The following is a 27,774-nucleotide window of genomic DNA, read 5'->3' on the forward strand; positions in this document are numbered from 1 at the left end:
AATTCTTTAAACCCATTAGGCAGTCCCAGCTGTGATCATTACACACGCAAGCAGTCCCATTCACAGGTATGCGGGGACATTTACAATCTATGGGCCTGATCCTGTACAACCCCCCTGTAGCTGATTAAGCTAGCTCATAGAAATAATCCTTTGAGTGCCAAAGGAATTACTCCTGCGAGTAAAATTACTTGTGTGTGTAAAGTTTCGGGAGCCAGGTCCTATAACGAGGGGCCACTTAAAAGCACCACTGAATTAAAAAAATTTAACAGCAAAATTCCACGACAACAGTTTCGTGGCCTGATGCAATACCTACTGAAGTCAACGAGAAGAGTCCAGTTGGCTTCAGTGGCCATTGGATGAAGCCCTAGGAAAGGAAAAGAGGAAGAATTTCATATCTAGGGGTTTGCAGACACCTAAATAGAAGAGCCAGCTTTCAACTCATGTGCCTGTAGCAGAGCACAGGTTTTCCAATGAGCCTAATAATTAGGGTTACCATACGTCCGCTTTTTCCCGGACATGTCCGGCTTTTTGGTAATCAAACCCCCGTCCGGGGGGAATTGCCAAAAAGCCGAACATGTCCGGGAAAATGCCGGCTGGGCACTTCCCCTCCCGCGGCGGCTCTGCTCCTCCCCTGACTCTTTGGCTCTGTTTAAGAGCCAAGCGCTACGGGCTTCGGGCAGCCCCCGTGCCTCCGGACCCTGCGCCGCCAGAGCCCGGGAGGGGAAGTGCCCGGCCGGGGGCGCAGGGTCCGGAGTCATGGGGGCTGCCCGAAGCCCAAGCGCTACTGGCTTCACGGTTTGCCGGGCAGCCTCCAGACCCTGCGCCCCCGGCTGGGCGCTTCCCCTCCCAGGCTCCAGCTGCGCTGGGGAAGCGCTGGCCGGGGGCGCAGGGTCTGGGGGCTGCCCGGCAAACCGTGAAGCTGGTAGCACTCGGGCAGCCCTTTTCACGTGGCTGGGAATGGGAGGAAGGAGGGGGCGGGGTTGGGGCGGAGTTGGGGCGGGGCTGGGGGTGGGAAATGGGCGGGGCCAGGGCCCCCGTGGAGGGTCCTCTTTTTTTATTTGTTAAATATGGTAACCCTATAATAATAATAATCACACAGCAGCTGCCTGAATTTGGTGTTTGGTCTGTTGTGCGATTTACTACCTACTACATTCAAGCAAACCAAAAAATTCTCACCAGTGGTAAAACTAATGCGGGGGGGGAGGAAGCCAGGGAGAGAAGAGAGAGGGTAAGAAATCATCCAACTCAACTGTATTTTTACGACAATCAGAGGCAGCTATCCCAGCTCTAAGACTGTCAGTTTGGATGAAATATGGTCAGTGTACATAGAAGTGACGACTTCTTTTGCGTGCCCAACACAAGACACTGAAGGCTTCTTTTAAAAAAGGTGCTGAGTACCTGCAGATCCCATTTATTATAACTAGAGCTATCTGGTCTCCACGTATCTGCAAATCAGGCCCCTGTAGTGGTTTAAATTGGGCTTCTAAAAAAAATTGAGATCCTCCCCCCCGCAAAATAAAAATCAATGATCACTTTGAAAGTTTAGCCCGAAAAGCTCCGACTAAGCTCTGGATGACCAATAGCTAGTTACACACTCAGTGGCATGAGCAATGCTCCCTTTGCTGTTTTCCTTTACTGTTAATCCCAGTCCGTTATGGTTTTCATGCACACAGGAATGCTGATTTATTGCATTCACTCTGGAGGGTATAAATACAGAATTACTGGGGAGGGGAGGTGTCCACGCCAAAGCTTTCCTCAAAAGGGCACGAGAGAAACATCAGTCACTTCCAGAAGAGACAGAGAGCCTTTAAGAGCCTCAGCGTGGTCACGTTTTGGACAATCCTTTTGAAGAAACGCAAGAGAAGGGCTGCGGTGAAGGTAAGGTAAAGAAAAATAAAGTGTTGCTCTGCACAAGCTGAGGGCAATATTAAATGTTTGTGTGTGAGTGTGTGTGTGTGTGTATATATATTATATATATAGTTGGTATTTGCAAAAGAAACCATTTACACTTAAAACATTTAATTAAATAAAGGTAGGAAAACGATTGCGAAGAACCGAGTAGTTTAAAAGGATTTAAATAACTATTCCAATATTCTTAGATTCAAGCAAATGTAATTTTACTACACGGTCCTCAGAGAGCTGGAATAAACAAAGCATTGTGCTTTGATACTTGACCAAAACATTTGATCTGAAAACTATATTTTTACTGTAGGTCAGAGTGGCAAAGGTGAACTTTATTGTAGTGGCTCCCAAATATTGTGCAACACTCAGGTCACACCAAGACTTGACCTGCAACCTTATTCACACAAGTCAGTCCCTACTCACAAGAGAGTCACATGGAGATTCCCTTGGTTACCGGTTTGCTGGATCAGGCCATGGCTCTGTCAAGAAGGGGTAAGGCTACAGCAGAACAGAGTGATGTCTGCACAAACAAATGCATCTCAGGAGTACTCTATAAAAAGGAACAACATGCACAAGCATGTGTTGTTATTCCCCACTCCCATTCAGACTAGTCATTTTCTCCATTGAGGCTATCCCAGGTATTTGTAACCCATCTGCTTATGTAAATGTAATCGGAGTTTTCCATTCTACAGTAATTACTATCCTTGCAAGGCAAGGAGGGGAAATTTAAGCCCCAAGTAGTTGCTGGTAGCTCTCTATACCTATTCTTGCCCTTTGAAGACAACACATTGTCCCATAGTATTCAGTGCATTTGTAATAAACTAAGGCAGTGTTTCCTCAACCAGTGGGTTGCAACCCCCAGGAGGCTCACAAAGAGATAATCAGGGTGATCACAAGATACGGAAAGTTCTATAACAATCCAAAGGCTTGTCTACTCCAGGGAAATTGATCAGAGTAGTTATCCCTAGAGGGAGCTATTCTGGAATACCTTCCTCTAGAATAATTACTCTGCTCACAAAGCAAAGTAATTATTCTGGAATAAAAGCATTTGTATTCCAGATCAGAGTGTCCACATAGGGGAGTTATTTCAAAATAGCTAAATTATACTGGAATAGCTAGGACAGTCAATTTCACCCACGTAGAAAAGGCCTAAAGTAAAGAATCTCATTCCTCACACTCCCTTATCCTTCAAGGTCAAATGTTCTCTGTCAAGCTCTCAGAATAAAAAAGGTAAGGGAGTTATGAACATTTTTGATTGAAGGTTGCCAATCTGATAAGGTTGAGAAATACTGAAGTAAGGAATACATTCTCTCTTGCTATTGAGGAGCTAGACAAAGCACATTCAAGGCCCAGCTTTCACATGCTGTATTTTCCCCACAAAACACCGTTGCTTTATTTAATAAATTGTATGTAAAAAAATAGGATCAAAATCAGACCCAGTCTTCATAGACGTGTAGTGTGTTGACATAAGGTGGAAACAGCAGGAGTCAGCTAGAAAAGCCAGACTGATGCGGTTTAACGCTGCACGATCCTAATTCAGGAAAGCACTTAAGAACATGCCTAAATCCATCCTTAGTCAGGAAAGTCTTACTGACGTGCTTAAGTGCTTTCCTGAATTGGGGCCCGTATGACTTATGGCTCACCATTTCACGTGTACAGGGAAGCTCAAATTAATCTGGACTATGGTTAGTGGTATGGGGAAGTCAGCGCTTGAAACCCTCTTAAACCAAAGAAATCTCATGGCAACCCAGTTTAAAACTGTATCGTAGATTGAGTGGTAGACAAGAGGTCCTGAATTAAGACAGGTAGTCTTTTCCCATCCCCCTCCTCCCCCAGTTCTACATAATTATATTGAGATAATTGCAATGGCTCGGGCTGAAGGGCAAATTCAATCAGTGCTATTTCATTCATTTACATGTCATGGGACAGACTACAAGGATGCAGAAGGAGCCTTTGATTCACAAATCTAGTGCATCTCGATGGCAGATGTTGCCTGTTTTTAAAAGATCATTTAGAGCCGTAGTGATAAATTAGATGGGTTTAGGGCCATCTGGTTGGAATTCTGTCCTCCCTGAATTGCAATGTAAAAAAGTTCTGAAGAACAAACTCCTGAGTTCTACTCGGAGCTCCATCTCGGGTAAATCTGGACTAACTCCACTGACATCTGTGGAGCTACTCCAGATTTATTCCAGTGTAAACAAGAGCAGAATGAGGTTTGCTGCTTAGCCGGTCAGGTGGGTAAGGGTTCACTTACAGGGGGAATATTATCACGTAGCCCCATTAAATGTGCACAACAGCTCCTCTTTGCTGTACATCAAGATACAGCAATTGAGACGGGAGCTGGAGGATTCTCCTATTGGAGACATTGGATGAATATCTCCTTGTCCATCAACTTAATAATGATAAACTTGACTATGTTAAGTCCATGAGCATGGTGTTGCTCACACAAATTCTGGCATTTCCACTCTGGATTTTTTCTGTATTGGGTATTTCTGAATTGCATTTTAATTTTTTGTCCTCACATTTTCCCTCTCACCACACAAAGTCAAGGGAAGACACTTTACGATTCAAGATGGTTTTGGAAACTATACAGTGAGGCCTGATCCTACCAAGTGTTGCCTCTAAAGTGCTGAAGTTCATTTCCCCACCAACATACGTACTTCTATCTAGGACATACGTCAGTAGGAGTTGAGGGTGACCAGCACCTCACAGACACAGGAGTTGGCCATGAGTGACAGCATGGTTGTTTCCTCTGGTCTTTGATTCTAAGGCTGAGCATCATATTAAGTAGTTAATAGCAATGGGGAGGTGCTGTGTTAGTAAAATCCCCAGTAAGTGTGTTTTACAGGTCCTCCCCCTCCCCCCTGCAGTGCTGATCCACAAAGAATCGGAGTCTGATACAGCCCCAGACAAAGTTTGGGCTCTTTAGCTCAAGCTGCAGCAGTTTGTGCTTTTAGGCCTGGTGGTCTCCTGCCCATTGTATTGGCCAAAATGGCGGCCACCTCATTAACATCCATTTTGCCACCCTTATTCACGGTGCATAGTCTCTTACTCCATGAATGATCACATCAGGGGTGAAAGTAAAATTGAGCTCTTACCGGTATGGGGCCAGCTCTGGGAACCCCCTCCCCCCCCCAGAAGAGGCAGGGCCTCAGGCAGAAGGGGCAGGGCTGGGGTCAGCGTCCCCCAGCCAACCAGCCCGCCCATCTGCACTGCTTGGCCTGCGCCACCTGGGGTTCCAGCGGCGACTTAAAGAGCCCGGGCCTGGAGTCCTGGGCCCTTTTAAATCGCGGCCCCAGGGCAGCTACATAGTTTGTCCCCCCTACCCCTTCAGCAGCAGGGTCCTTTGCCACAGCAGTGCTGTTACAGCACTGCCCCTTTTACGCTCCCCATCTGCGGCCCTGCTGGGTTGTCGCTGCCCCTTTTGCACTCTTCCTCTCTCCCCCCCCCCCCCGCGTGCCATCAGTTGCCCTGGCAGTATGGACCCGGCAAGGCAACCGATTGGGGGGGGGGGCGCACAAAAGGGACAGCAACATTAAAGCGTCAGCCACAACAGCACTTTAAAGTCAGCGGTAGGGGCCAGTACTGGCGGTTACTTTTTACCCGTACCACCTTACGTTCACCCCTGGATCACATGGAAATGAAGTGGACTTTAGAAGCTCACATTAAGGGCTTACAATGAAGGTAACTTTTAAACAACTGACCGAGTTCTTGCATCCCTGCAGAAGACGGGATAACAGTGCTGACCCACCTTTGTCTAACACGGAGGTGTGTGGATTAAGGAATGCTATGGTAATGCTCAGGGCCAGCTCCAGGCACCAGCCCAGCAAACTGGTGCTTGGGGCGGCACTTGGAAGGGGGCAGCATGTCTGGATCTTCAGCGGCGGGTGCCTCAGTCCCTCTCGGCAGGAAGGACCGACCGCCGAATTGCCGCCGAAGAAGCGGCAGCGGTAGAGTCGCGGCAGAAGTGCCACAGGTCGCAGTTTTGTTTTGTTTTTTGGCTGCTTGGGGCGGCAAAACTCCTGGAGCCGGTCCTGGTATTACTAAGCAGCAGCATTGAAGATTCATTTTTGGTGCAGCAAAACACACTGGCCAATATATCTATAGCTAAAGTGATGCTGACGAGCTAGTAATAAAATGGTCATTCCCCGTAATCTGGAGCCTTTCCTCATCCTTTCTTTCTGGTTTATTTGTAGGACAGTAGTGGTGCCCCAAATAGGCAAGGTATTGTAAATAAAGATAGGAAGACTGTCCCTGTTCCAAAGAACTTGCAAACTAAAGAGATCTACAAACAGAGGCAGCGTAGGGCAAAGCATGAAACCTACAAAGTAGTCAAGATGATGGTTGGCACATGGCATGAGAGCTCCATGTCATAGCATATATAATGAAAACATCATTATATATATATCTCCTTCCTGTATACACAGAATGGACCAGATGTGCCACATCCCTCTTTAGGCACTATTCTACAATACAAACAACTACTAAGTCCACAACCCTGATCAGGACCCCATCATGCTAGGGATTGTGTACACACACACACACACACACACACACACACACACACACTCACTCACTCACTCTCTCCTCTCCCGCTCCCCTGCCCTCCCCATCCAAAGACTTACAATCTAACCAGACGAAGAAACAGGTAGGAGGGCAAAGAGAGGGGAAGTGATTTGCTCATGGTCACACAGCAGGTCAGTGGCAGATCCAGGAAGAGAACTAGATTTGCCAACTCCCAGTCCAGTGCTCTATCCACTAGTCCAAACTGTGCTGTTCACTTTGTGCCACTGTAGTGCGAGAGACACAGAAGCCATCTGGATCTCCTTCTCAGTGGGGATAGAGGCAACATAACCCTAAGCACCTCTCTTCCTGCCACCTCTAGCACAGCAAGTCTGTCGTGGGCAGTGTGGAGAGGAGCAGACCGGGGCATGCTGTGCTCTGGCTATCCCCATTTGGCAGACTGTCCCTTGGGATCCTTCGTTAGCTGGCATAAATTAGTGCAGCCAACAGGCTCTTCTAAAACTTCAGACGGCTCCAGGATCAAGGAACTGTAACCAGCTCCCTTGTCTTTCTCCCTCACCCCTACCTGAAGCTAGCAACTGAGAATCAAGACGAATATATTGCTAGTATTTTCACACAGACTCCGTGCAACGCACAAACAGCTGCTCTCTTCCTGTGGCTCCAGGACACGTACGTAACAATACATTTACCTTTTACTCTCTGAAAATTATAACTGATCACCACCACATTCCCAAAGCAAAGAGGATTTGCTGCCGAGGCTGTTTTGCTGCCAATACCCTTGTCCTGCCTTGCTGATTCCATTCTGCCTTTCCAGTAATACAAGGCATTTATCAAATTAGGATTCTCAGGAAATGCAAGGGATCCAGCAGTCTATATTTAGCAACAACAACAAAAGAACAGCACAATCAGCTGACTGGAAGCTGTTAGCCTGATGCACAGTCCAGTTTTAGACAGCATAATCTTCCGTCTTGGAAACAAGGAGAGAAAGGTGCTGAAAACTGAAGATTAGAAATACACCCAGCTATAAAAGAGAAAAAATATCCAGGTAAGGAAAAAGGAGGGTGCCTCAAAAGCTGGAATTGAAATAGATCCTTTGTCTGGAGTGCTGCTTAAATGGGATCACAGCCATTAGAGCTTGCGAACCTTCAGGGATCTCAAACACAGGGGAGCCCACATATCTGTAGGTTCAGTAGGTATTGCTATTCCCACTCTGCACCTAGCCAGGGGACTAGGTGGGTCACAGGGCCTAGCCCTGTCACATGGCCTTTGCGTGGCTTTCTAGCACCGCGGTGCTGATGTGATCTCAGCTGGATTCTGTCCGAGTTCAGCCAGGTCAGACAGATCTGTGAGAGCGTGCAGGGGAGGGGAAGCCCCTAAAAACAGTATAGTGGCTGCATTGGCTTGGGCCAGCCCTGAGTATCCCGCATGATTCCCTGGGTACGTACATGGGTGGCTAGCCCAAGCCGCTGCCCGTGCCATCCCACCCTGCTATTTTTAGGGGGTAGCTGGAGCAGAGCTAGTGCATCTGTCTACCTGAGCCGGGAAGTGCACCTCTCAACTGCTGTGTAGATGTACCGCAAGTCTGAAATCAACTCACTGCTATTTGAAGGTTTCATTGGCAATACATAATTGGATTGTGGTTTGCTCTGGGAGAAGGGGACATGTGAGCAAGAAAGGAAGTTAATGGGAGTTGCAGGTACCCCGCCCCTTTGAACCTAGAGGGCCATTCCTCTAGGTGCCCAAGTACACATTGGGATATTTAACTCGAAAACACCCACTTTTAGACAGCTGGGCCCTGATCCTGCTATCACGGACACGGATGGCAACACACCGACGGGAGCAAAAATCAGGACCTAATTTTCTTGCCTAGAGGCTTTAAAAAGAGGAAGAGTAGATGGAAAAGAAGGGAAGTAAAAAGCAAACCTAACACCTGCTTTAAACAGATGGCACTTATTTTAAATTCAACAATTTCTGGGCTTGGTTTACTTTTCTGGTTGTATCTAAGGGCAGGTCTACACTACTGCTTAAGTCAATCTAACTTGCATCACTCAGGGGTGTGAAGACACACCCTGAGCAACGCAAGTTACAGCGACCTAAGCGCTGTCCACACCTGCGCTATGTCAGCGGGAGACGCTCTCTCATCAGCATAGAGCATCTTCACCAGATGCGCTACAGCCGTGCCTATGTAGCACTACTAGTGTAGACCTGCTCTAAGATAAAAACCAGGAACAGAGCAGAGCAGAAGGGAGAGTACACAGCAATTTCTACACTGGGTGCTGAGTATGAACAGATTGTTTGCATTTTATACGTTGTCAACTTGCTGTAGAGGTTCAACAAAGCCCAGATTTATTTCCGGCAATCAAGAAAATGATATATGCATATAAATACCTAATTATGCACATAAGCATACAGTGGAGTTTGTACCATTCTGACTGAGTAGTCTCATACAAGACTGATGAGGGGAGCCTGGGAAACTTAAATTCATAACTCTACTAGACACTGAAAACCATGGACTCAGACACTGATTTTATGGCTCATTACAACAATTTGTAATACACCTCACTGCCTGCTAACCTTTAACTACCCACTTCATTTTAAGTGGGCTCCTACAGCATGTGAGAGCCCCTTAGGCTGAACAAGCTGTTCCAACTTGTATTTAGCTAAGACACTCTGGTTACTTCCCCAGATCCGAAGAAGAGCTCTATGAAGTTTGAAAACTTGTACCTTCCACCAACAGAAGTTGGTCCAATAAAAGACATTATCTCACCCACCTTGTCTCTCTCGTAACTGTGTTTTTCCCAGGATATAACACTGCAAACAATTTAGAAGACAGTCAAGCACTGGATAAAGGGCATAATATGATCATTTCTGCCAGAAAATACTTTAAATCAATAAACAAACTGGAAACAGCACTCTGAGAACTGAAACAATCCTTAAGATTTTATGCTAGTTGATAAACAATTCCCACTGACGTGGGTGGGAGCAGTGCAGCAGCCCTGAACATCAAGAACTGCATGTAATACTCATATTGTGATGGGCCTACATTTTATTCCCCTTGCATCTGCATAAGCAGAACAGAATTACATTTATTTATACAACCACCGGAACAGATGAATGTGAGGACATTTGTGCACCATCATGTACCTTATTTCTGAGCCTTATGGAAAAGCTCAAACATAATGTCCATTGAATATCCGATATTTCCCCTATTAACTAGGGCCCAATCCCACACTTTCCTCAGGCAAGCCACCCAGTTATACTGCACTACACACAACAGGAGAGCGAATGAGTAAGGACAGCAGGCAGGAGCCCCCATTAGGCCTCTGCTGATAATCGTGCTCCTCCAAAACTCACTGTACTAGAATAATATTGTGCAAATCTGGATTGTTTAGGTGTTTTTCCCCTTGCATTGTTTTAGAAAGGAACAAAGTTACTGCCAGGGATTTCAGCTGCGTAAGCTTCTTTATTGAATTGTTTTTCCTTGACCAGGTCTGAGTAATCAATCATGTGGTATATTTTGTTTTCTGAAATCCTTGAAATAAAGATTTAGTAACGGTACTGCTCTAAAGTTCCCAGGTACACTACTGCTTACTTCTTGACTACAGCGGGGGTGGGGGAGAGAGGTCATATGAAATTTACAGAAATGCCAGAGTTCCTGTAACATAGCAGATCATTTTCATATACTAATAACATCGTGTATATTCTTTGCAGCAATGGCACCCCGCATACGACTGACTATATCAAAGCCTCTCCCAACCATCTGTGAAACCCAGGAGGAAGTTTTAGAAGAAGTAACCAGCAATGCAAAAGGCTTTGGGAGCTTCTCTATCGACTCAGATTCTTGTTCCAGTGACGACTACCTTCAATCTATCTGTCATTTAGCAAGACCCACCTTCCCAGTGCTTCCTGAAAACAACTGTGTGTTTCAAGACAAGAAGGTATTAGAAACACTCCAAAGAGTGTCCTGGTTCCCAAAGCTGGCAGTGGTACAGCAAGTCATTCCAAAGTGCAAACTGACCAACATCTTCTCAGACATGATGTCTTTAGAAAAAGTTAGTTTAGGACTTGACAATGCAAAGCTATACCCCTGTACCAGGGCTGATCCACTAGAACAGTTGTACGCACAAGCGGAGAAGACACGACACTACAGGGGTTCTGTTTATGGTGAAAGCTCTAGCACTGATGACTCACAGTGTAGGGGGGATGAAATTCATCCATCCACCCCTCAAGAAAAAACAGAAAAACAAGATCTAGCTGGGGTATTCCGTTTTCCAAGGCTTCCCTCTCCAAGACCAACAGAGAGAGAAAATAGCTGCCCAGAGCAGAAGTGTCTGAAAAGCAATAAGATAATGGCGGTTTCTGAAAATGATCAAACTCAGAAAGAAAACTGCACCATATTTATTGATGGTAAACGGATATGGCCACACCCACCCAGAGAGAAACAGCAAGGAAACAAGGGTTTGAGCTGCCCCCTACGAAGACAATGTGCTGTGTTCAGAACAGCAGGTGGCACTGAAAAAGAAGAGCTGAAATCTTCTAGCGATAACAAAACTGTGAAGGGAGAGGTACTTAATAAGCAACGTTACCCACAATGCTTTCAGGTAGATAAAAAAGCCATGATCCACAGCTGGATCTCTGAGTGCAAGTGTGCCTGGAAAGGAGCAAAGGTTAAAGGTTGCCTACTTCCTGCCATCACAGAAATATGAAAACGTGATGCTGAGTAGCTGCATCTTTTGCAAGACATTGTGGCCACAGCTGTCTTAAATCCCTCCCTGCTACCTGCATGTGTTGTGCAGAGAAGAGGGGTGCAGTATACGTGGTTACAATGAAGCAGATACATTTGTGATCCATTACATCTCTCACCTATGTGCAAACAGGCAATAGATCTACTAACGTGGCTATGCTTTAAAAAAGGAGAGCTCTAAAGACCCAACTGCTGAGTCGGCTCTCAGATACGCAGGCATTTGTAACAGCGTCTCTCCTCGGCTCAGCAACTCCTTTTGCACATGCCTGTCTTGTGCTCTGAGAATGGCTGTAATAACACGGGTTTCAGGGTAGCAGCCGTGTTAGTCTGTATCCTCAAAAAGAACAGGAGTACTTGTGGCACCTTAGAGACTAACAAATTTTTGGTAGGATGTCCATCGGCTTGCATTTGGAAAGGAAGATGATGTCTGTCTGTATCTGTTAGTCTCTAAGGTGCCACAAGTACTCCTGTTCTTTTTGTAATAATACGTGTCTACATCAGAGATGGAGACATCAGTCAGGTACACTAAACAGAGGAAACAGTGGTTTAGAAGTGGGATGTGTAATCTGTAGGAGCATCAAGCCAATGGTGGTTTACAGCACATGCCAAAATTGGCACACGTCACACCCCTGGATGGATTCACTCTGCAAGGAAACTCCTGCAGGATGCTTAGACAGCACTATCTGTGCTTTTTGACACAAGTGCAGGTTCGGGGAGAGGCTGGTCAGCCTCACTGCTAACTTCTCATTTGACAGCTGGCGGGTTAAACATTTCAACATGTAAATGCTCTAAAAATGATGCGGTCTCATTGATAAACTCAATCCGTTAGCATGCGAGGTGGAAAATACAAAAACCTCCTTGGGCAGAACTCTCCTTGTGTGAACACCAGTGTGGCTCTGTTAACTTCCCTAGAAGCATGTTTGATTTAGGCTGGCAAGGGAGGAGAATCAGACACTCTGTGTGTAGAAGCCTGTACAGTAATATGCCAGTGCTTGTCTTGCGATGCTATTATTGTAGTTTAGTGAAAACTGTCTGCTTTTTCACTGCTATTATGGACTCAAGTGAATTTCCAGCAGCCCAGGCAGGACTGGCTCCAGGCACCAGCCGACCAAGCACGTGCTTGGGGCGGCACCTTGTAAGGGGCGGCCAATCTTTGGGTGGTGGGGCGGCACTTGGGGGGGTGGGGGGGGAGTTTGGTTCAGCGGGGCAGCCCTCGAGGTTTTTTTGTTCATTTCAGCCGGGCGGTCCTCGGGGGTTGTTTGTTTTGGCGGGGCGGAACTGGGGGGTGTTGTGTTGGGGTGGCACTCGGGGGGGGGTTGTTACAGGAGGGCGGCGCTTGGGGGGGGGGATTGTTACAGTGCGGTGGGATGGCGCTGCGTGGCGCTCGGGGGGTTGTTATGGGGCCGCTTTTTGCGAGGGGGGTTGCTTGGGGCAGCAAAAAAGTTAGAGCCGGCCCTGAGCCCAGGTACTGGCATGCTCTTCAGAGTTATGCTCTTCTCTGCCTGTGCATACTAAGTTTTTGATTATGCTTATCCACTGATACTTATACAGTGGGATTGTGTGTGTGATAGCTTTTAAGATGTAGAGAACAAATAGATTGCAAACAGATTCTGCAACCCTATTGCACTCTAGAATGAGTAGTGTTGTACAGAGGCAGCATAGTCTAGTGATTAAGGCAGACGATTGGAAGTCAGAGGATCCTGTTTGAGGCCCAACTCTGCTAGCGTAGCAGCATGGGCTAGCCACTCTGCATACAAACCCGCCCAGACCCCTGGGTCACTACTCAGGTCGCTAGCCCCTGCCCGTGCTACTGAGGGTACATCACTATTTTTAGCATGCTAGCTTGAGAAGAGCTAGCGTGAGTATGTCTCATGGAGCTGGGTGTGTAATTCCCTGCTCAAAGGGTAAATGTGGCCTTAGTGTGTTGCCTTGGGCAAGTTAATTTCTGTGCCTGTCTCCTCACCTATACTGAGGGACTAATAATACTGACTTACCTTTGTGTGAAGTGCTGTGAGAGCCAAGGAGGAGAAGCTCTTTGTATGTGGCCTGTAAGAGTAGTGTCTCTCTCCAGGTACACAGAACCCTACGGTATATACAAAGCAAGCCATCGTTTGTTAACGTTACATCTGTAGTGATACCAGTGAGAGAGAGATACTGAGTCATGAATCTGGATTTCCCCTAAGACAGAGCACAAACCAGCAGGTCACCATGTTGGACGCATGAAAGAGGCATATGAAAAATGACTGATTCTGTGAGTGTGCAATGCATGTGCATTTTAACCACAAAAGTGGTCAGGGATGTCTATGGCTCAGTCAACATTTTAAAAACAAATGTAGAGACCGTTTAAAATAAACTCCTTTCTATTTTAATCCTCCTTTAATTACAGCTATTTATTGCGGTGCAATTAGATTTATTAGTTACTTTGTACAGATGAGCGTCTAAATGGATATAAGGGGACACCAATGACTACTTGAGAGGATTGCAGGAGTACTTAGCGACTTAGAGGTGAGAAAACCTCCACAACAACCAAATTGATTATAGCTCCACCATTTAAAGGGTTGTGAACAGACTTAAAACACACATTTCATTACTCACAGACGGATGCACATCTCACTCCATAACCAGTGGAGAAATGCAGGGGAAAATGTCTGCAAAATAGTACCAGTAGCGAATCAGTTTGCAGACAGAAGAACAAGGAGAGAAACCCGTGTGTGCTGCTGAAGCTTAAAAGAGAAACGCTTATGATTACAAAGTGTAATCATGAAAGATGCTCAGAAGCTATTTCTGAAAAACCCTGGTGGGATTAAAGCCAGGGCGCAGAGTCTCATCAGCACCTACTGGCTAGTAGGTAAGTTTGAAGCTGTAGACACCTCACCTTTCTGACCCATGTAGACCCTGAATATTTTTTTTGCATTCCACTACAGCATGATAAGCTGTTGAGCGGAGAAGTTTTTCATTTAATTTTCTTAATGTATGACTTGGCCAGATGGAAAATCTACAATGGCCCAGGGGAGAGAGGTTTCAGAGGAGTAAAAGATATCAGCTCTAGCTTTTACAACTCACAGAACAATGGTGAATAACTGGAAGGCTGCCTGCCTGCCTTGTTTTCTCTTTGTGCTTTGCTCCCTTCTGCATGTATTAACTGTTCGAGGCACCATCTGGAGTGAAAGGATGCTGTGTCCCCCTCTTCCCCTCAATAATTACCTTCCAAGTAAATATTTATGAGGCTGCAATGCCTAGCAAATCTGTGCCTATTGTATGTACCACCAATAGACAAATGTGTTTATGTGTGAGAGAGTAAGTAAATAAAAACATTCAATAAGATTGTTGCAGTACCTGCTCTTTTCAATGCAGCTGTTACCTGTATGACATTTAGGGCACGCGACCGTTTGTATGACGTGTATGTGCAAACTGACTTCACGGCAAGCACATCCATTTTCAGACGGCTGAGAGCACCTTGACAGCCACGTTGTGCACTGTCCTGCTAGGCAGGAGGCCTGAGTGAGTCCCAGTAAAACCGAGACTCTCTTGAAATAATTTGACTGCAGGGGTTGAGGCTTTCAGAAACACACATCATGAGCCTCACAATAAGTTGCCAAAGCTGCTACGTGCTCACAGAAGGCAGGAGCAGCACAGGTAGGAAGGGAGTAGGGCAGCAGAAGCAACACTGAAAGGGGGCAAGGGAGGGGGAGTTGCAGCAGAAATGGAAAAAGTAGGGGGAACTGCAATACTGAAGGTAAAGGGGAGGGGCAGAAGAGGAGAGAACTCAGGTGAGGACTGACAAAAACAGAACCTATCGGAAGGCGGAAAAGGGGGGGGGGGGAGAGCAGACATGACGGAAAGTGTGAAATGGAAAGACACTGAAGCAGCGTTCACCAAAAGAGAAAGCGAGGGTGAAGGGATTTTATTTTTATTGGTTTCAGCCAACCTCAAAAAACTTCCCCCCCTTCAGCTTTAGAGAAATTGTTTTTACAAAGCAAAGCACTTTGCCTTCTTTATCACCCCTGTGTCTGTGTTAAACCAGCGTGCCTCGCTGTGGCTATGGGATTACAGAGAGGGTAATTAACCATCGGAACAATTAACCTAGGGACCTGGGGGTGGATTCTCCATTCTTTGCAGTCTCTAAATCAAGACTGGATGCCCTTAAGAGATGGGCTCTGGCTCAGAGAGCAGTGAGTGGCTTAATGCCAGAATTGGGAGGGGAGATTCTCTTGCCTATGTTGTCTAGGTGGTCAGGCTACATGTTCCGAACAATCCCTGCTGGCTTTAAAATCTAAGAAGCTATTAATGAAACCCAATTTATGGATAACAGGGTCAAAATCCTGATATGAAGATTTTGGCCTTGGTGATTTCCTAGTTCAGCAGATGCATCAAACTTCCTGACCTTTCCAGCAATCCAGGACTCCTCACAATCACAATACAACACCAGCAGCTATACTCTGGTATTTGATCTATGACCACGAAAAACCTGGGCAGAACTTTCCATTTTGCCTTGTGCTGTGGGCTAGATTTGTTGCAAAACAAACATTTTAGCAAAAATACAACAAAGTATTTATGAACAGTCTTGTGATTAGACCCAGCAGAATGACGTTGCTGGTATCTGTGGAACAGCTGCTAGAGCAGGGGTGGGCAAACTAGGGCCCGTGGGCCAGATCTGCCCCACCAGCCGTTTTCAGCCAGACCTCGAGCTCCTGCTGGGGAGCAGGGTCTGGGGCTTGCCCCGCTCCAGCACTCCAGCCGGGGAGCAGGGTCGGGGGCTGCTCCACGCTGCTTCTGGAAGCAGCAGCATGGACCAGCTCCGGCTCCTACGTCTAGGGGCAGCCAGGGGGCTCCACTCTGCACGGTGCCCCCACCCCAAGCACTGCCCCCGCAGCTCCTATTGGCCGGGAAGTGCGGCCAATGAGAGCTGCAGGGGCGGCGCCCGCAGATGGGGCAACGTGCCGAGCTGCCTGGCCATCACGCCGCGTAGAAGCCAGAGGGAGAAATATGCCGCTGCTTCCGGAAGCCGCTTGAGGTAAGCGCAGGCCAGAGCCTGCACCCCTGCCAGCGCCCCAGCCCTGATCCCCCTCCTGCACTCCAAACCCCTTGATCCCAGCCCGGAGCCTCCTCCTGCACCTCAAACCCCTCATGCCCAGCCCCACCCCAGAGCCCTCAGCCCCCCTCCCGCACCCTGAACTCCTCATTTCTGGCCCCACACTGGAGCCTGCATCCCCAACCAGAGCCCTCACCCCATCCCACATCCCAACCCCAATTGTGTGAGCATTCATGGCTCGCCATATGATTTCTATTCCCAGATGCGGCCCTCAGACCAAAAAAGTTCACCCACCCCTGTGCTACAGTTATGGAAGGATGGGGGAAAATGCACAACCCTAGGCCTGTCTATCCCAGAAGACAGAGCTCTGGACTGTAGAGGCAGGCTGCAGCTTACGAGGATATATTACGTTCACATAAAAATAATTTAGTTGTCAGAGACAAGCTCTCCCTGTTTTAAACACCAACAACTCCGCAGTATTTGCTACTTGTTTATTCATTTGGACACAGAGATTCATTTGTGCAACTTTTTATTTGCCAGCATATTTGCACAACGCAAACCAGCAGTATAAATACCAGCACAAATGCAGACCCCCAGGAGCAGGTGCCCCGGAAGGACTGTCATGGCCATTATGAAAAGCTCGCTCTCTCTTTTATTCATAGAAAAGATTAGTCAAGCAACTGCTAATCGGGAACAAACCAGCAACAATCCCAACCTGTTTGTGGATAGTTCAAACAGAATAAAGGAATACCAAGCGATAAAGTTTAGCTCAGCCAATAAGATTAGAATAAAATCAAAGCCATGTGACTTGGGTAAATAATCACATGGGGTCTCTAGCAAATCACAAAGAGCAAATACCCACTTTCTGAGACTGTGAAAGCTGCCAACGGGATTTGGATGCCAGTTTCCATTCAAATGCATCAAATCCCTTAGACAGCTCTGACACTCTCAGCCATAGTGACCAACCTGCCAGCAATCCATAGATTAACACTTTTTTACGCAAACCACTCAGTTACAAATAAGAACACACTCAAACAGAAAGAATCAAGCCTTGCTCATTCAGAATTTGCAAACGGGGGAAAAACCCTTCTGAACTCACAATTCCCCCCCCCCCCCCCCATAATGCACTCAGTTCTAATGGTGAGTCACACAGAAAGAATGCAATGACTGAGAACCAGCAGCAAGTGTAGAATAAACTATCAGAGTTTTTAAATGGCAAAGTTACTAATCATTTAGAGAGAGGAGAAGGTGATAGACCCACATGATCAGAGTTGTTGGGTGAAGAAAAAACCCGGGAAGTCTTACCCCATTCAGAATGTAGCAAGAGGCCATTTGCACCACAGGAGGTACATTTCTGTGCTCAGACAGATATTGATCAGAGGATGACCATGTGACATTGGCTCAGATGTTAAGGACAAATAGGCCATTCAGGGTAGGTCTGGGGTATAATCAGTATATAGCACAAGAGACTAATGACGGTACAGTAGAACCTCAGAGAGATACAAACACCAGAGTTATGAACTGACCAGTCAACCACATCCCTCATTTGGAACCAGAAGTACACACTCAGGCAGCAACAGAGACCGAACCTCCATCCCCCACCAAACACAATACAGTACTGTGTTAAACTATTTTAAAAAAAGGGAAAACAGCATTTTTCTTCTGCATAGTAAAGTGTCAAGCTGTATTAAGTCAATGTTCAGTTGTAAAAACTTGTGAAAGAACCACCACAACATTTTGTTCAGAGTTATGAACATTTCAGAGTTTCGGCCAACCTCCATTCCCGTTCATAACTCTGAGGTTCTATTGTAGATTTAAAATTAACAAGCACATAATTAAGAGAAAGAGGCACATGAATTAAATTAGCAAAAAAAAAAAAAAGCTTTAAAAGAGGTATTCTAAGGAGAATTCTGGATATAGGATGAAAGCAACAGTTTCAGACTACTTTAAGGCAACAGTTCTCAGCCAGGGGTATGTGTACCCCTGGGGGTACTCAGTCTTCCAGGGAGGTACATCAACTCATCTAGGTATTTGCCAAGTTTTACTACAGACTACATAAAAAGCAGTAGGGAAGTCAGTACAAACTAAAATTTCATAGACAATGACTTGTTTATACTGCTCCATATAATATGTACTGAAATACAAGTACAATATTTATATTCCAATTGATTTTATGAGTAGATGGTAAAAATGAGAAAGTAGGCCATTTTTCAGTAATAGTTTGCTATGACACTTTTGTATATTTCTGTCGGAGTTTGTAAGCAAGTAGTTTAAGTGAGGAGAAATTTGGGGGTTCGCAAGACAAATCAGACTCCTGAAAAGGGTACAGTAGTCTGGAAAGGTTAAGAGCCACTGCTTTAAGGGAAATCTAGCTGTTCGCATTAATTTTAATCAACAGAAAGCTTCCAGTCTCAAGGAATTGGAGCCTGGGCTGTGAATAGAGCCATATTCCTTTTGGATTTGGAGGCTGGTTCAGAACAAATCTGTGTCATTGTACGTGGATATTGTACCTTTAAAGTCCCTTCCCTCCTGCAGAATGGAGCTCTTTGGAATCAGTCTGGTTTGTTTGCCAAGGTTTATTCATTGTGAACCCAAACGGTGATGGTGTGGACCCCAAGTCTCCTGTCTTTCCTGCCCTGAAATTGGAAATGCCCTGATAAATGAACCCCACAAGTTTTCAGACCCAACAAGCCAGAAGTAAGTTGATGGTTGTCACAAGTCTTCGTGGTTGCTCCCTTTCATCTCTCACCCCTGAAACTTCAGGTCAGTGCACTCCCAACTCCTTCAAACACCTAGTCCACGACTTGGCCGTGTTCTAGCCCCGCAACGCCACTCCAAGTGATGAAAAACTTGGCCAGATCCCTCCCAGCCAAGAATTCTGTTACTGCAAAGGGGATATCATAGTAGTATAGGGTTGGCTTACCAGGCCCCAGGACAGAGCATGCAGACACAGGCCCCAGGGTCAGAGATGCTGGAAGTAGGGGTGCTGCACACCCCCTGGCTTGAAGTGGTTTCCATTATATACCAGGTTTGCAGTTTGGTTCATTGGCTCTCAGCACTTCCACTAGAAAAATTGTTCCAGGACCTCTGCCCAGGGTTTGATGGGTGTATTTCAGATGAGGATATGGCTAGAACTCTCCCTGCTCCAGCTACTCTGGCCTGCAGAGGAGCCCATAGGTGACTGGAAAGATCACTGCCCAGTAGATTAAGGGGAACTGCTTGTGATGCAATGGAGTACTAAGGCTTAAAGGAGTCTCTAAGATCAGAAAGTAGAGCAGAAGGAAGCTGGATGGATGGTACCTAAAGATGAATGAGTTATGAGCAGAAAAACTGAACAAACAAACTCTTCAAATCCAGATAAAGGTATAAAAGGTTGTGAAGTAAACCTGTGGAATTGTGCCTAATTGCTGCCCTGATAGCTTCTGGGGGGACATATTTTTGATAAACTATTAGTGAGGTATGATAAGTGGTGTTAAAAAAAGGTGAACTAATTCAGGGCCTCCTCTGCTGAGCACACAGCCCCCGCTCTAAGTCTCTTCCAATCGGTGCCGCAAGCCTGGGAGGGGAGGAGAATTAGAGCAGCGCCGGCGTGCTCAGCAGAGGAGAGCTGGGGCGGGCTCCCCGGGCAAGGTTAGCTGCCGCAAGGTGGGGATGGGGTTAGCTGCCGCGGGGGGGCTCCCCGGGCAGGGTTAGCTGCCATGGAGGGGGGCCTTGCAAGGGAGGGGTAGCTGCTGCGAGGGGGGGCTCCCTGGGTGGGGGGAGGGTGGGTTAGCTGCCGGGGCGGGTGGGGTTAGCTCAAGTTGCCATGGGGGCGGGGGCACGCGGGCGCAAGGTGCACTGGCCCTGAACTAATTAAGACAGGAAAAGAGGAGTTAGTGACTGGACAGGATTGATTTGTCTTTAGTGTATGAAAACCTCAAGTGTGCCATTAACCAATGGCCTTGTACCAGTAATTGTGTAGGGAACGGAGAGCCAAGGAAAAGTGTCATGAACATGTGCACTAGATAACAGAAATGGCCAGCCTGCACCTCCTATTGTGAAATACAGACATTGCTGGGTATGTGATGCCTATATGCTCTGTATTATCAGTAGCAGTAGTCCTCTGGTGGGCCAGCACTTTTTGCCAGATTTCCAGCCCCAGACCATGAAGTCTGGCTTCCTCCATTCAGGTATGTGACAGGGCGGAGGTTAATGGCTAGGATGCAAATGCACATAAACATCGCTGGCAATGATGCCCTCCCCAGAATGGATACCTTCCAGGACACTGGCATGGAGCAGTATCTCGAGAGGTGAAGATAGGGTTTGGGTGGTTTTTTTGGATGACTGTCCAGTAGATACATAGGGTCTGATCCAAAGCCCTTTGAAATCACTGGCCCATAATGGGTATAGCATTTGAAATATTGGTTTGTATTTGGCAAGGCAAATCAAACTATCGGCTCCTTTATTTATTTTTATTAGTATCTTGTCAACCATTTCCTGCATTCGGTGTCTAAATGAAGCTTCAGGAGCTGGTGGAAAGCCCATCAACCTGCAACAAGTGCCACAGGAAATGTCACCAAAATGGGGGTGTTAACCACAGCTCATGCGAGCCAAATGATTTACAAAAAACACTTACAAGCACTCCCCTGGCTAGCAGTAAGTCTACATTGTGCAAAGATCATTAGTACTGTTAAGTAAAATTGATAAACAGCATTGAGAGACATCAACATCTCCTTGAATGGATTAAAGTTAATATTTTAATAATTTTCCCCCTCGTCACAAGCACATGGAAGACAGCTTAGAGCCCACATTTAGTGTTAATATCTGCATTGCAATAATGCTGACAGGCCAATCAGATTGTGGCCTCATCGTGCAAGGTGCTGTACAAACATATAGAAAGTGCTAGTCCCGGTCTCAAAGAGTTTACAATCCATGAGTCCTTGAATTAGCTTGGCAGGGTGCTTTAGATCAGGACGGATTTGAACAAGGAGCACAGGGAAATTTGTCCAGTACCTGACCACCACTATCAACAGTTATGTGTCTCTGACCACAGATCTCAAAGCACTTGACCCAAAGAGAACTTTCCTTTGTAAAGGACCGTCATTTTCTATCTGTGTGTACAGTGCCTACCACAATGGGACTTCGGCCTGTATGAATATTGTATCGGCCTGTATTAACAGTGCCCTGTAAACCTGGGCTTTCAGTTGCTGGACCCGGTCTCATAGCCATGCTAATGCGCCCATACTGCATGACACAGACCTTGTGACTCAAGTCTGTGATCTGAGCTGTGTCCACACTGCGAAATGACAGGGCTTGAACCCAAGTCACAGCAGCACTCGGGCTGTGACCCACCCCACTAGCAGGATGCTAGGACCCAGGGCTTGAGTGCTTGCTGACCTGAATCAGGCTGAAATGTGTGGATGGGAGGGGGTCTTGGGCTCAAACCTGTGACAACCTGGGCTTAGTACGCAGTGTAGACATACATCTTAAGTGCTACCACAAAGTGTTAATAAGTCTCATTACTTCCCCCCACACACACAATTTACAGATGGGGAAACTGAGGCACGGGGCAAGGTGACTTCCCCAAGGGCACACAGCAGAGCAGTTGCAGAGCCATGAAGAGAATCCAGGGCTTCTGAGTCCCAAGCCAGTGCTTTACCCATTGAACCACATTGCCTCCCACTAAAATGAAAGTGGGGGTGGGGTGAAAGAACAAAAAACTTGTCTCAGCTAAAGTGTTATTTTCAAATACAAAATCAAAACCTGTCGGGAAAGAGAGGCCACATGACAGCCTCTGCAACATTCATTAAGCAGCCACTCACCTGGTCCAGAATTTCCCCGTTTCCACTGAAGTTTAAATTTGGCACCAGACTTTCCACCACCGACGCTCACTCTTCCCCGCTTTTCTGTAGCTAACGAAGCCTGAGTTATGCAGCGTCGCAACCGCTGAGTGGCAGGTTTCAACCTGAGAGAGGAAACGTGAGAGATCTGCTCTCAGAATGGCTAGCAAGGTGGTAATGTCACTGGGGTACTTGTGTCACTGTGGTGTGGGGCATGTTTGGGGCTCTCAAATAGGTTTGTTCTTTCTGAGTATTAGTCATTAAACAAACAAACAAAAATTTCTATCACCACCTTAAAAATTTGTATATAAAATACTCTTCTGTTGGAGTTAGAGACTCTGAATGTGAGATGTATTATGGGACTAAATAAATGCATCACCCCACATTTGCTGAGGGATGGACTAGAAAGGATTTAAGTTCTTTCCATCTACAAATTTCATTTTCTTGCTTGAATTAAAAATATTGTCATTCACTACATATTCCTCATTTACAAGTAAAATTGCAAATGTATTTCCATCTCTTTACAAACCTGCACATCAAAATATGACTGATAAAAATAATAAATAGCCAAGAGGATAAACTTTACCATCAGCAAACACAATAGCTTAGAAAGGCTTAATTCTAAATGCCTCACTTCGAATGTTGAAACAGTAATGGTTATCCTTTTAAAATACGGTTTAAATTCTTTATGCATAGGTGTGTTCAGGGATGGAGGGCAGTGTCTGTGCACTGAACAGCAGAACAACAACAACAACAACAACAAAATGACTGGACTGAAGGATTTAAAAAAAAAAAAAATAATAATTATAGAAATACTTCCTACTAGCAGTTCTTGTGAAACTTCAGAAATGATGCAAGTCTCTTTGGACCCCTCTTCCAACACTTCAAAGCATAATCAAAGTTGCATTCCCTTTGAATTATCTTATTATATTATAGTATTTACCAGCATGGAGGACTCAAATACTGTCTGAATCCTAAAAAAAGGACAAAGATTCTTAACTAACTCATAAAGACTGTAAATAGAACGGAGAACTCTCTCTTTGCATCATTGGGGTGTCCTCCGACTGCCCTGCCTCCAGGGAACACTGCTTTTTCCCCTGGCCTGACACCAAAGCCTTGACATGCTGAGGAGGGGCTGCAGTCACCCAGACAGCTCGTTTCTACATGAGATATTGTCTGGGGCCCAATTATACACTGTTCAGTCTCTAACAGGAGTTTCTGCTCCCTGGCACCCTTCTCTGCATCGCCAACTCCTGCTCACGCATTAAGCACTGCTATTCCTTATGCTCTGCCTCCACACTAGAACGGGCTAATTCTTGCTCTGGTTTTATTCTCAGTTCGACGGAATTCTGCCCAGAAGTGCTTCTGTTCTCCAGCTCGCGTCAACAGCTTTTCAAGCGATCCCTGTGAGCTCTGAAAAGGAGACGAAAGCTTCCCCTCATCTCCTCATAGCTGTCTCAACTCAAATGTCCTGTTCCCCACATTCCTTTTCCAAACCACCATTGGCTTTCCCCATCCTAAGTTGCTCCAGGTTCAGGTTGTTGCCGATCTCCTCCCACTCAGGGCTGGGATACCGCACCAGTCTCTTACCAAGGTCACCAGTCACAGAACATCTCTTACTACCCCAGCACATAGCTGAACTCTCCATCCTTGTATCCCTCACCTCCCCCTCTATGGGGGGTAGCATTTCCCCATGCACACGAGTGTGTTCAGGGAGCTGCCCGTCCATCTTCTTTGCCAAAATCCAAAGTCCACAAGGCCTTCCACTGACACTCCTTCCAGCCTCACTGGTACCACATAGGGCTGAGTCCTGGTGCCGTTCAGAGAGGACCCCAGGCTACAAACCTGGCTAGACTAGTAGCCCAGCTAATTGCACTTCATTATTGGGCATTCATACTCGATCTGCCCAGGCCTGCTGAACCTTGAAGTGCACCACTGGACTTCCTCAGCTGTCCCCAAAAGTGATTCTGTGAAATCGTAGGACTGACCAAAGCCTTGGCAGCTACTGTGCATTCCCATTTTGGGCTACTCGGTACTCTCTCCTGAAGAGCTTCCCTGCAACTCCCGAGCTTGGGGGATCCCCTCTTCCAGTCTTCCCCTCCTACTCCACCATGCCACCCGGCTCCTTCAGCCTCCAAAAAGGCTTGTACTCTCTTGATCACCTCACCCACGGAGGCTGGCTGGAATCACCTTCAAGAAGTGCTCATGGACCAAGTGATCCTAGGTTTTCTCTAGGAAATTAGTCTCTGGGCATAACCACTGGAGAGCAAGGTCCCAAAACCTCTAAGACACTAACCAGGTTTGTGCTCTACTCCCTGCAGGAACGGTTCAGCCTGGCAAAAGTTGCAGGGAACACCAGGCTAGGGACCAGCTGCCCCAAGCAATCCTCCCCAACACCAGCCAAAATCCCAGGAGCCATCGACCCAGCTGCTTCCGCAACCACTCCTGTTGCTGGAAGTAGGCCTTCTGCAACTACTACTGAGCAGCAAATTGTGCCTCTTGCTATTTCTGCAGACTCCCTCCTTCAATTGCAGGAGCAAGATCTGGGTCTGTTGCTCCATCTTTCCTGATTAACCAAAGTGGGTGGGGTGTCAGTTAGTACTCACAGGTTTCAATTTCCCCTCCATGCAAGGAGCCTATCAGCTGCCTGCATGCGCCACTACATGTTCTAGCACTTCCTTGAAGCACTGGGGGATGAAACAGCCACCTGGCCTCGGTTTCTCAGCTGGTTAGCCTCCAACCCTTCTAGGTTGCAGAATCTTAGCCCTCCAGCTACGTCGCTTACAGTTCTACCCCTTCCAGGGCATTCAAACTCCCAGACAAATGAAACAGCATAAATATAAACTCTTCCATTTCCTCTAGGAGATCTGCTAGGCACCAGTTTTTCCCCAGTCCCTGGCTAGCTGTTTTGATTGCAGTGAGCACATCTGCTCCCTCCCCCCCTCCCTCCATCCCCCTCCCCACTGAGTAGGAGTCTTCTTTTTAAACTCTTCCCTGGTTGCCTGGCTGCTGTTCCAGGTGTTTCAATGTGGGCTGCATGTGCTCCATTAGAGACAGGAATCTACAGAATACAGAGGTGCAATTAGTGACATGGAAGTATGGCTGCCCACCCCTTTTCATGAGCAAGGAGACATCCACCCAAAACAGACACTCTTCCATACACCCTTATGGAGAGAACAAATCTGTCCTCCTGGTTTTTACACAACTCTGATTGCTCTTTTCCGCCCCCCAAAATTTGGGTGAAATCCTTGAGCCATTTGAATTCAATGGGAGTTTTTCCAATTGACTTCAGTGGAGCCAGAATCTCACCCTTTAGCCTTATGTTCTCCCTATATCTCCCAAAATAAAAAACACAAACACACATTAATATCTGTTCTCCCAGATTTCTGCACATCTCCCAAACTGAAAATGGAAATGCTTAGAGCTAAGCACATGCCTAATGATTTGTAGGAGCCTGGCCATTTCGACTATCATGAGCCGGCGAGGCAAGCTTCCAGGTGTTTTAGGGGGTGTTAAAAAATCTTGCAAAGGGAATTGAACAGACATTTACGATTTGAGGATCGGGGAACCGGAAGAGGAAATGGAAATAGAGAGAGGGGTACATTTGCCTTGTCTGTCACGAAGCACTGCATGTACATTTTCACTAATTATAGTTGACATGATCTACTGAAAAACCCATGAACTAGCAGTAGTAGAGGAAGTTTAACCTTCAGAAGTGTTAACCACTAAAGGATGACGCTTAAAACAATTGTACTTCAGAGATTGCATTAAAAAAAAAAACAAAACAAAAAACCACACATTCATATCCAGAATAATCTCCAGCCTCCTCCACTGTGTAACTAGAATTCATATTTGAGATTTCAGCAGAAATTCCATTCATAAAGGCATAGGCTACCAGCAATCTGCCTGACAGCACAAGGTTAACGAGACCTTAGTCCTCCTTCTAGGAGGAAAGAGGAAACTTTGAAAGAAGCATCGGAATGACCTGCAACTCTGTTGACTTGTGCAACAGGTCTTGTTACCAAGCAGAACTCTTGCTCCAAAGCCATAGCTCTGGATGGATGGGAGAACTGCAGGGAACAAGTAAGGAAACCGGGAAGTGGTTGATAAAAAAAATATATTTTTTAAAAGAGATGCTCCACTGTGGTATCAGCAGACACTGTGCCGAGGAGGTGCTGTTTTCCAGAAGAAAGAAGTTCTGCTCACTTGTTGTCATTAATGCTCCAGTTGCCCTTTTTAGGTAAGGACTGGGGCTGTTAATTACAGTGCCTTGTCCAAATGCTCATTCAAGTTCTGCTCACATAAACGCCCCAGCCCTATTGTATCAGTTGTGCGCATACGGCGTTCCTAAATCCCCGCTCTAAACCATGGCATATGATGTTTCTGTGCAGTTATACAGCTGCCAAATTTCACCCCAGAAATGATGCCTTCATCATAGCGTTGGGCAAAGTGACTCCCCCAAGGCCGAATTTGTACATCAGTCGGCTGCAGAGGTAAAGCATGGTGGGATCCTGCAGGGAGAAAAAGACTTCGATGGAGGGGACTTCGTAAAAAAATGCACCATGCAAGTACGCCTTGCCTTACTGCGCCCCATATGGCAGCTTGCTTTGATCAGGGCAAGGAGAAACCAAACACCTTAATTAACAGAAGAAGTCAGTTTCCCTTTTAACAAAGTCCCATAAAGAAGCACTTGAACAACAATTTAAAGTCCTTACCTCCGAGCCCAGGTCTTATGTTCTGGGTAAGCCAGAAGTTCAAAAGAAAAAGGCTCTGGGTCTGGTCAGATCAATCTCCAGGTAGCTAGGATCACCCTTCCTTGCCAGTTGTGCAGCTTCTGGTCTCCCCAGTCAGTTTCCTCACCTCAAATAGAGTAGCCTGTCAGGTGGAGCAGGGAGCTTCCTTGATTATATGCAGGTGATTCTGATTGCAGCTCACGGCTGGCCCTTAAAGGGTCATGTGCTCCTTTATAGGCTCATATTAAAATAAAGGCTAGCAATGGCTCTTCCGTCTCCCAACAAACTTTTGGTTTAGATGCAGAGAGCCTAAAATTAAAATGACTACAGCAAATAAGGCAAAATACTTGCCAACACAGGATAACAGTGGGTCAGTATCCTTTCAGAGTCATGTAGCTAGCCCCATGGAAATGAACAGATACAGAAATTAGCGAAGTTGAAAATTCCTGGTCACTTCTGAGAACCTCTAGCTTTGCACATGGATGTTCACAAAGGGAAAACTGATCTCTTAGTCTTAGTGCAGTGGGAAGTAAGAGTTCGGAGCAGGACTCAATTTCAGAAGATCTCCCCCGGCTGAGTACTTCAAGGTCCCTCATCAGTTGCCCCCACAATTGAAAACCACTCCTGTTTAGAAGGCAGATGAAAATAATGTGACTAATACAGCATAACTACTGCTCCAACAGTGCAAAATCTGCATATCTTCGGTGCAATTGTCTGCTAGGAAGGTGCATCATGTACTTCAATAAAAGAGCCTTTAGATTACAGAAATTTGAAGGCACGTTCTGCCTGAAATTTAGACAGTTTGAAAGTTAGGCAACATAAGTCACAGGATGAAGGTTTAAATGATCAGCCAAATCACAGTATTTAGTAGAATTGTAACTAGGTTTCAGTGGTGCGATTTACAAATTCTGGCAATGCATTCATTTCAGATTTTCTGTTGGGGCTATGTTAATGATGTCTGAAATTTCAAAAGGGTCAAAGAGGAATGAGATGAAGACTGGTACTCCTTAACGTTCACCT

The 27,774-nt window shown here is 46.3% G+C and overlaps 1 protein-coding gene across 1 annotated transcript; it reads left to right on the forward strand.

Annotated features, from left to right (window-relative positions):
* Positions 1-1,811: 1,811 nt before the first annotated feature.
* On the forward strand, positions 1,812-12,304 carry LOC128842325 (uncharacterized). Its single transcript, XM_054038254.1, has 2 exons — positions 1,812-1,878; positions 10,138-12,304. The coding sequence occupies exon 2, from the start codon at positions 10,140-10,142 to the stop codon at positions 11,130-11,132; it is 993 nt and encodes a 330-aa protein (XP_053894229.1). The 5' UTR covers positions 1,812-1,878; positions 10,138-10,139; the 3' UTR covers positions 11,133-12,304.
* Positions 12,305-27,774: the final 15,470 nt, after the last annotated feature.

This window comes from Malaclemys terrapin, chromosome 8 (genome assembly GCF_027887155.1).
Source record: "Malaclemys terrapin pileata isolate rMalTer1 chromosome 8, rMalTer1.hap1, whole genome shotgun sequence".
In the NCBI taxonomy this organism is placed as follows: Eukaryota; Metazoa; Chordata; order Testudines; family Emydidae; genus Malaclemys; species Malaclemys terrapin.

Excerpts from the sequence above, each read along its gene's own strand:
- LOC128842325 (XM_054038254.1), top strand. The coding sequence starts at position 10,140 with ATGGCACCCCGCATACGACTGACTATATCAAAGCCTCTCCCAACCATC.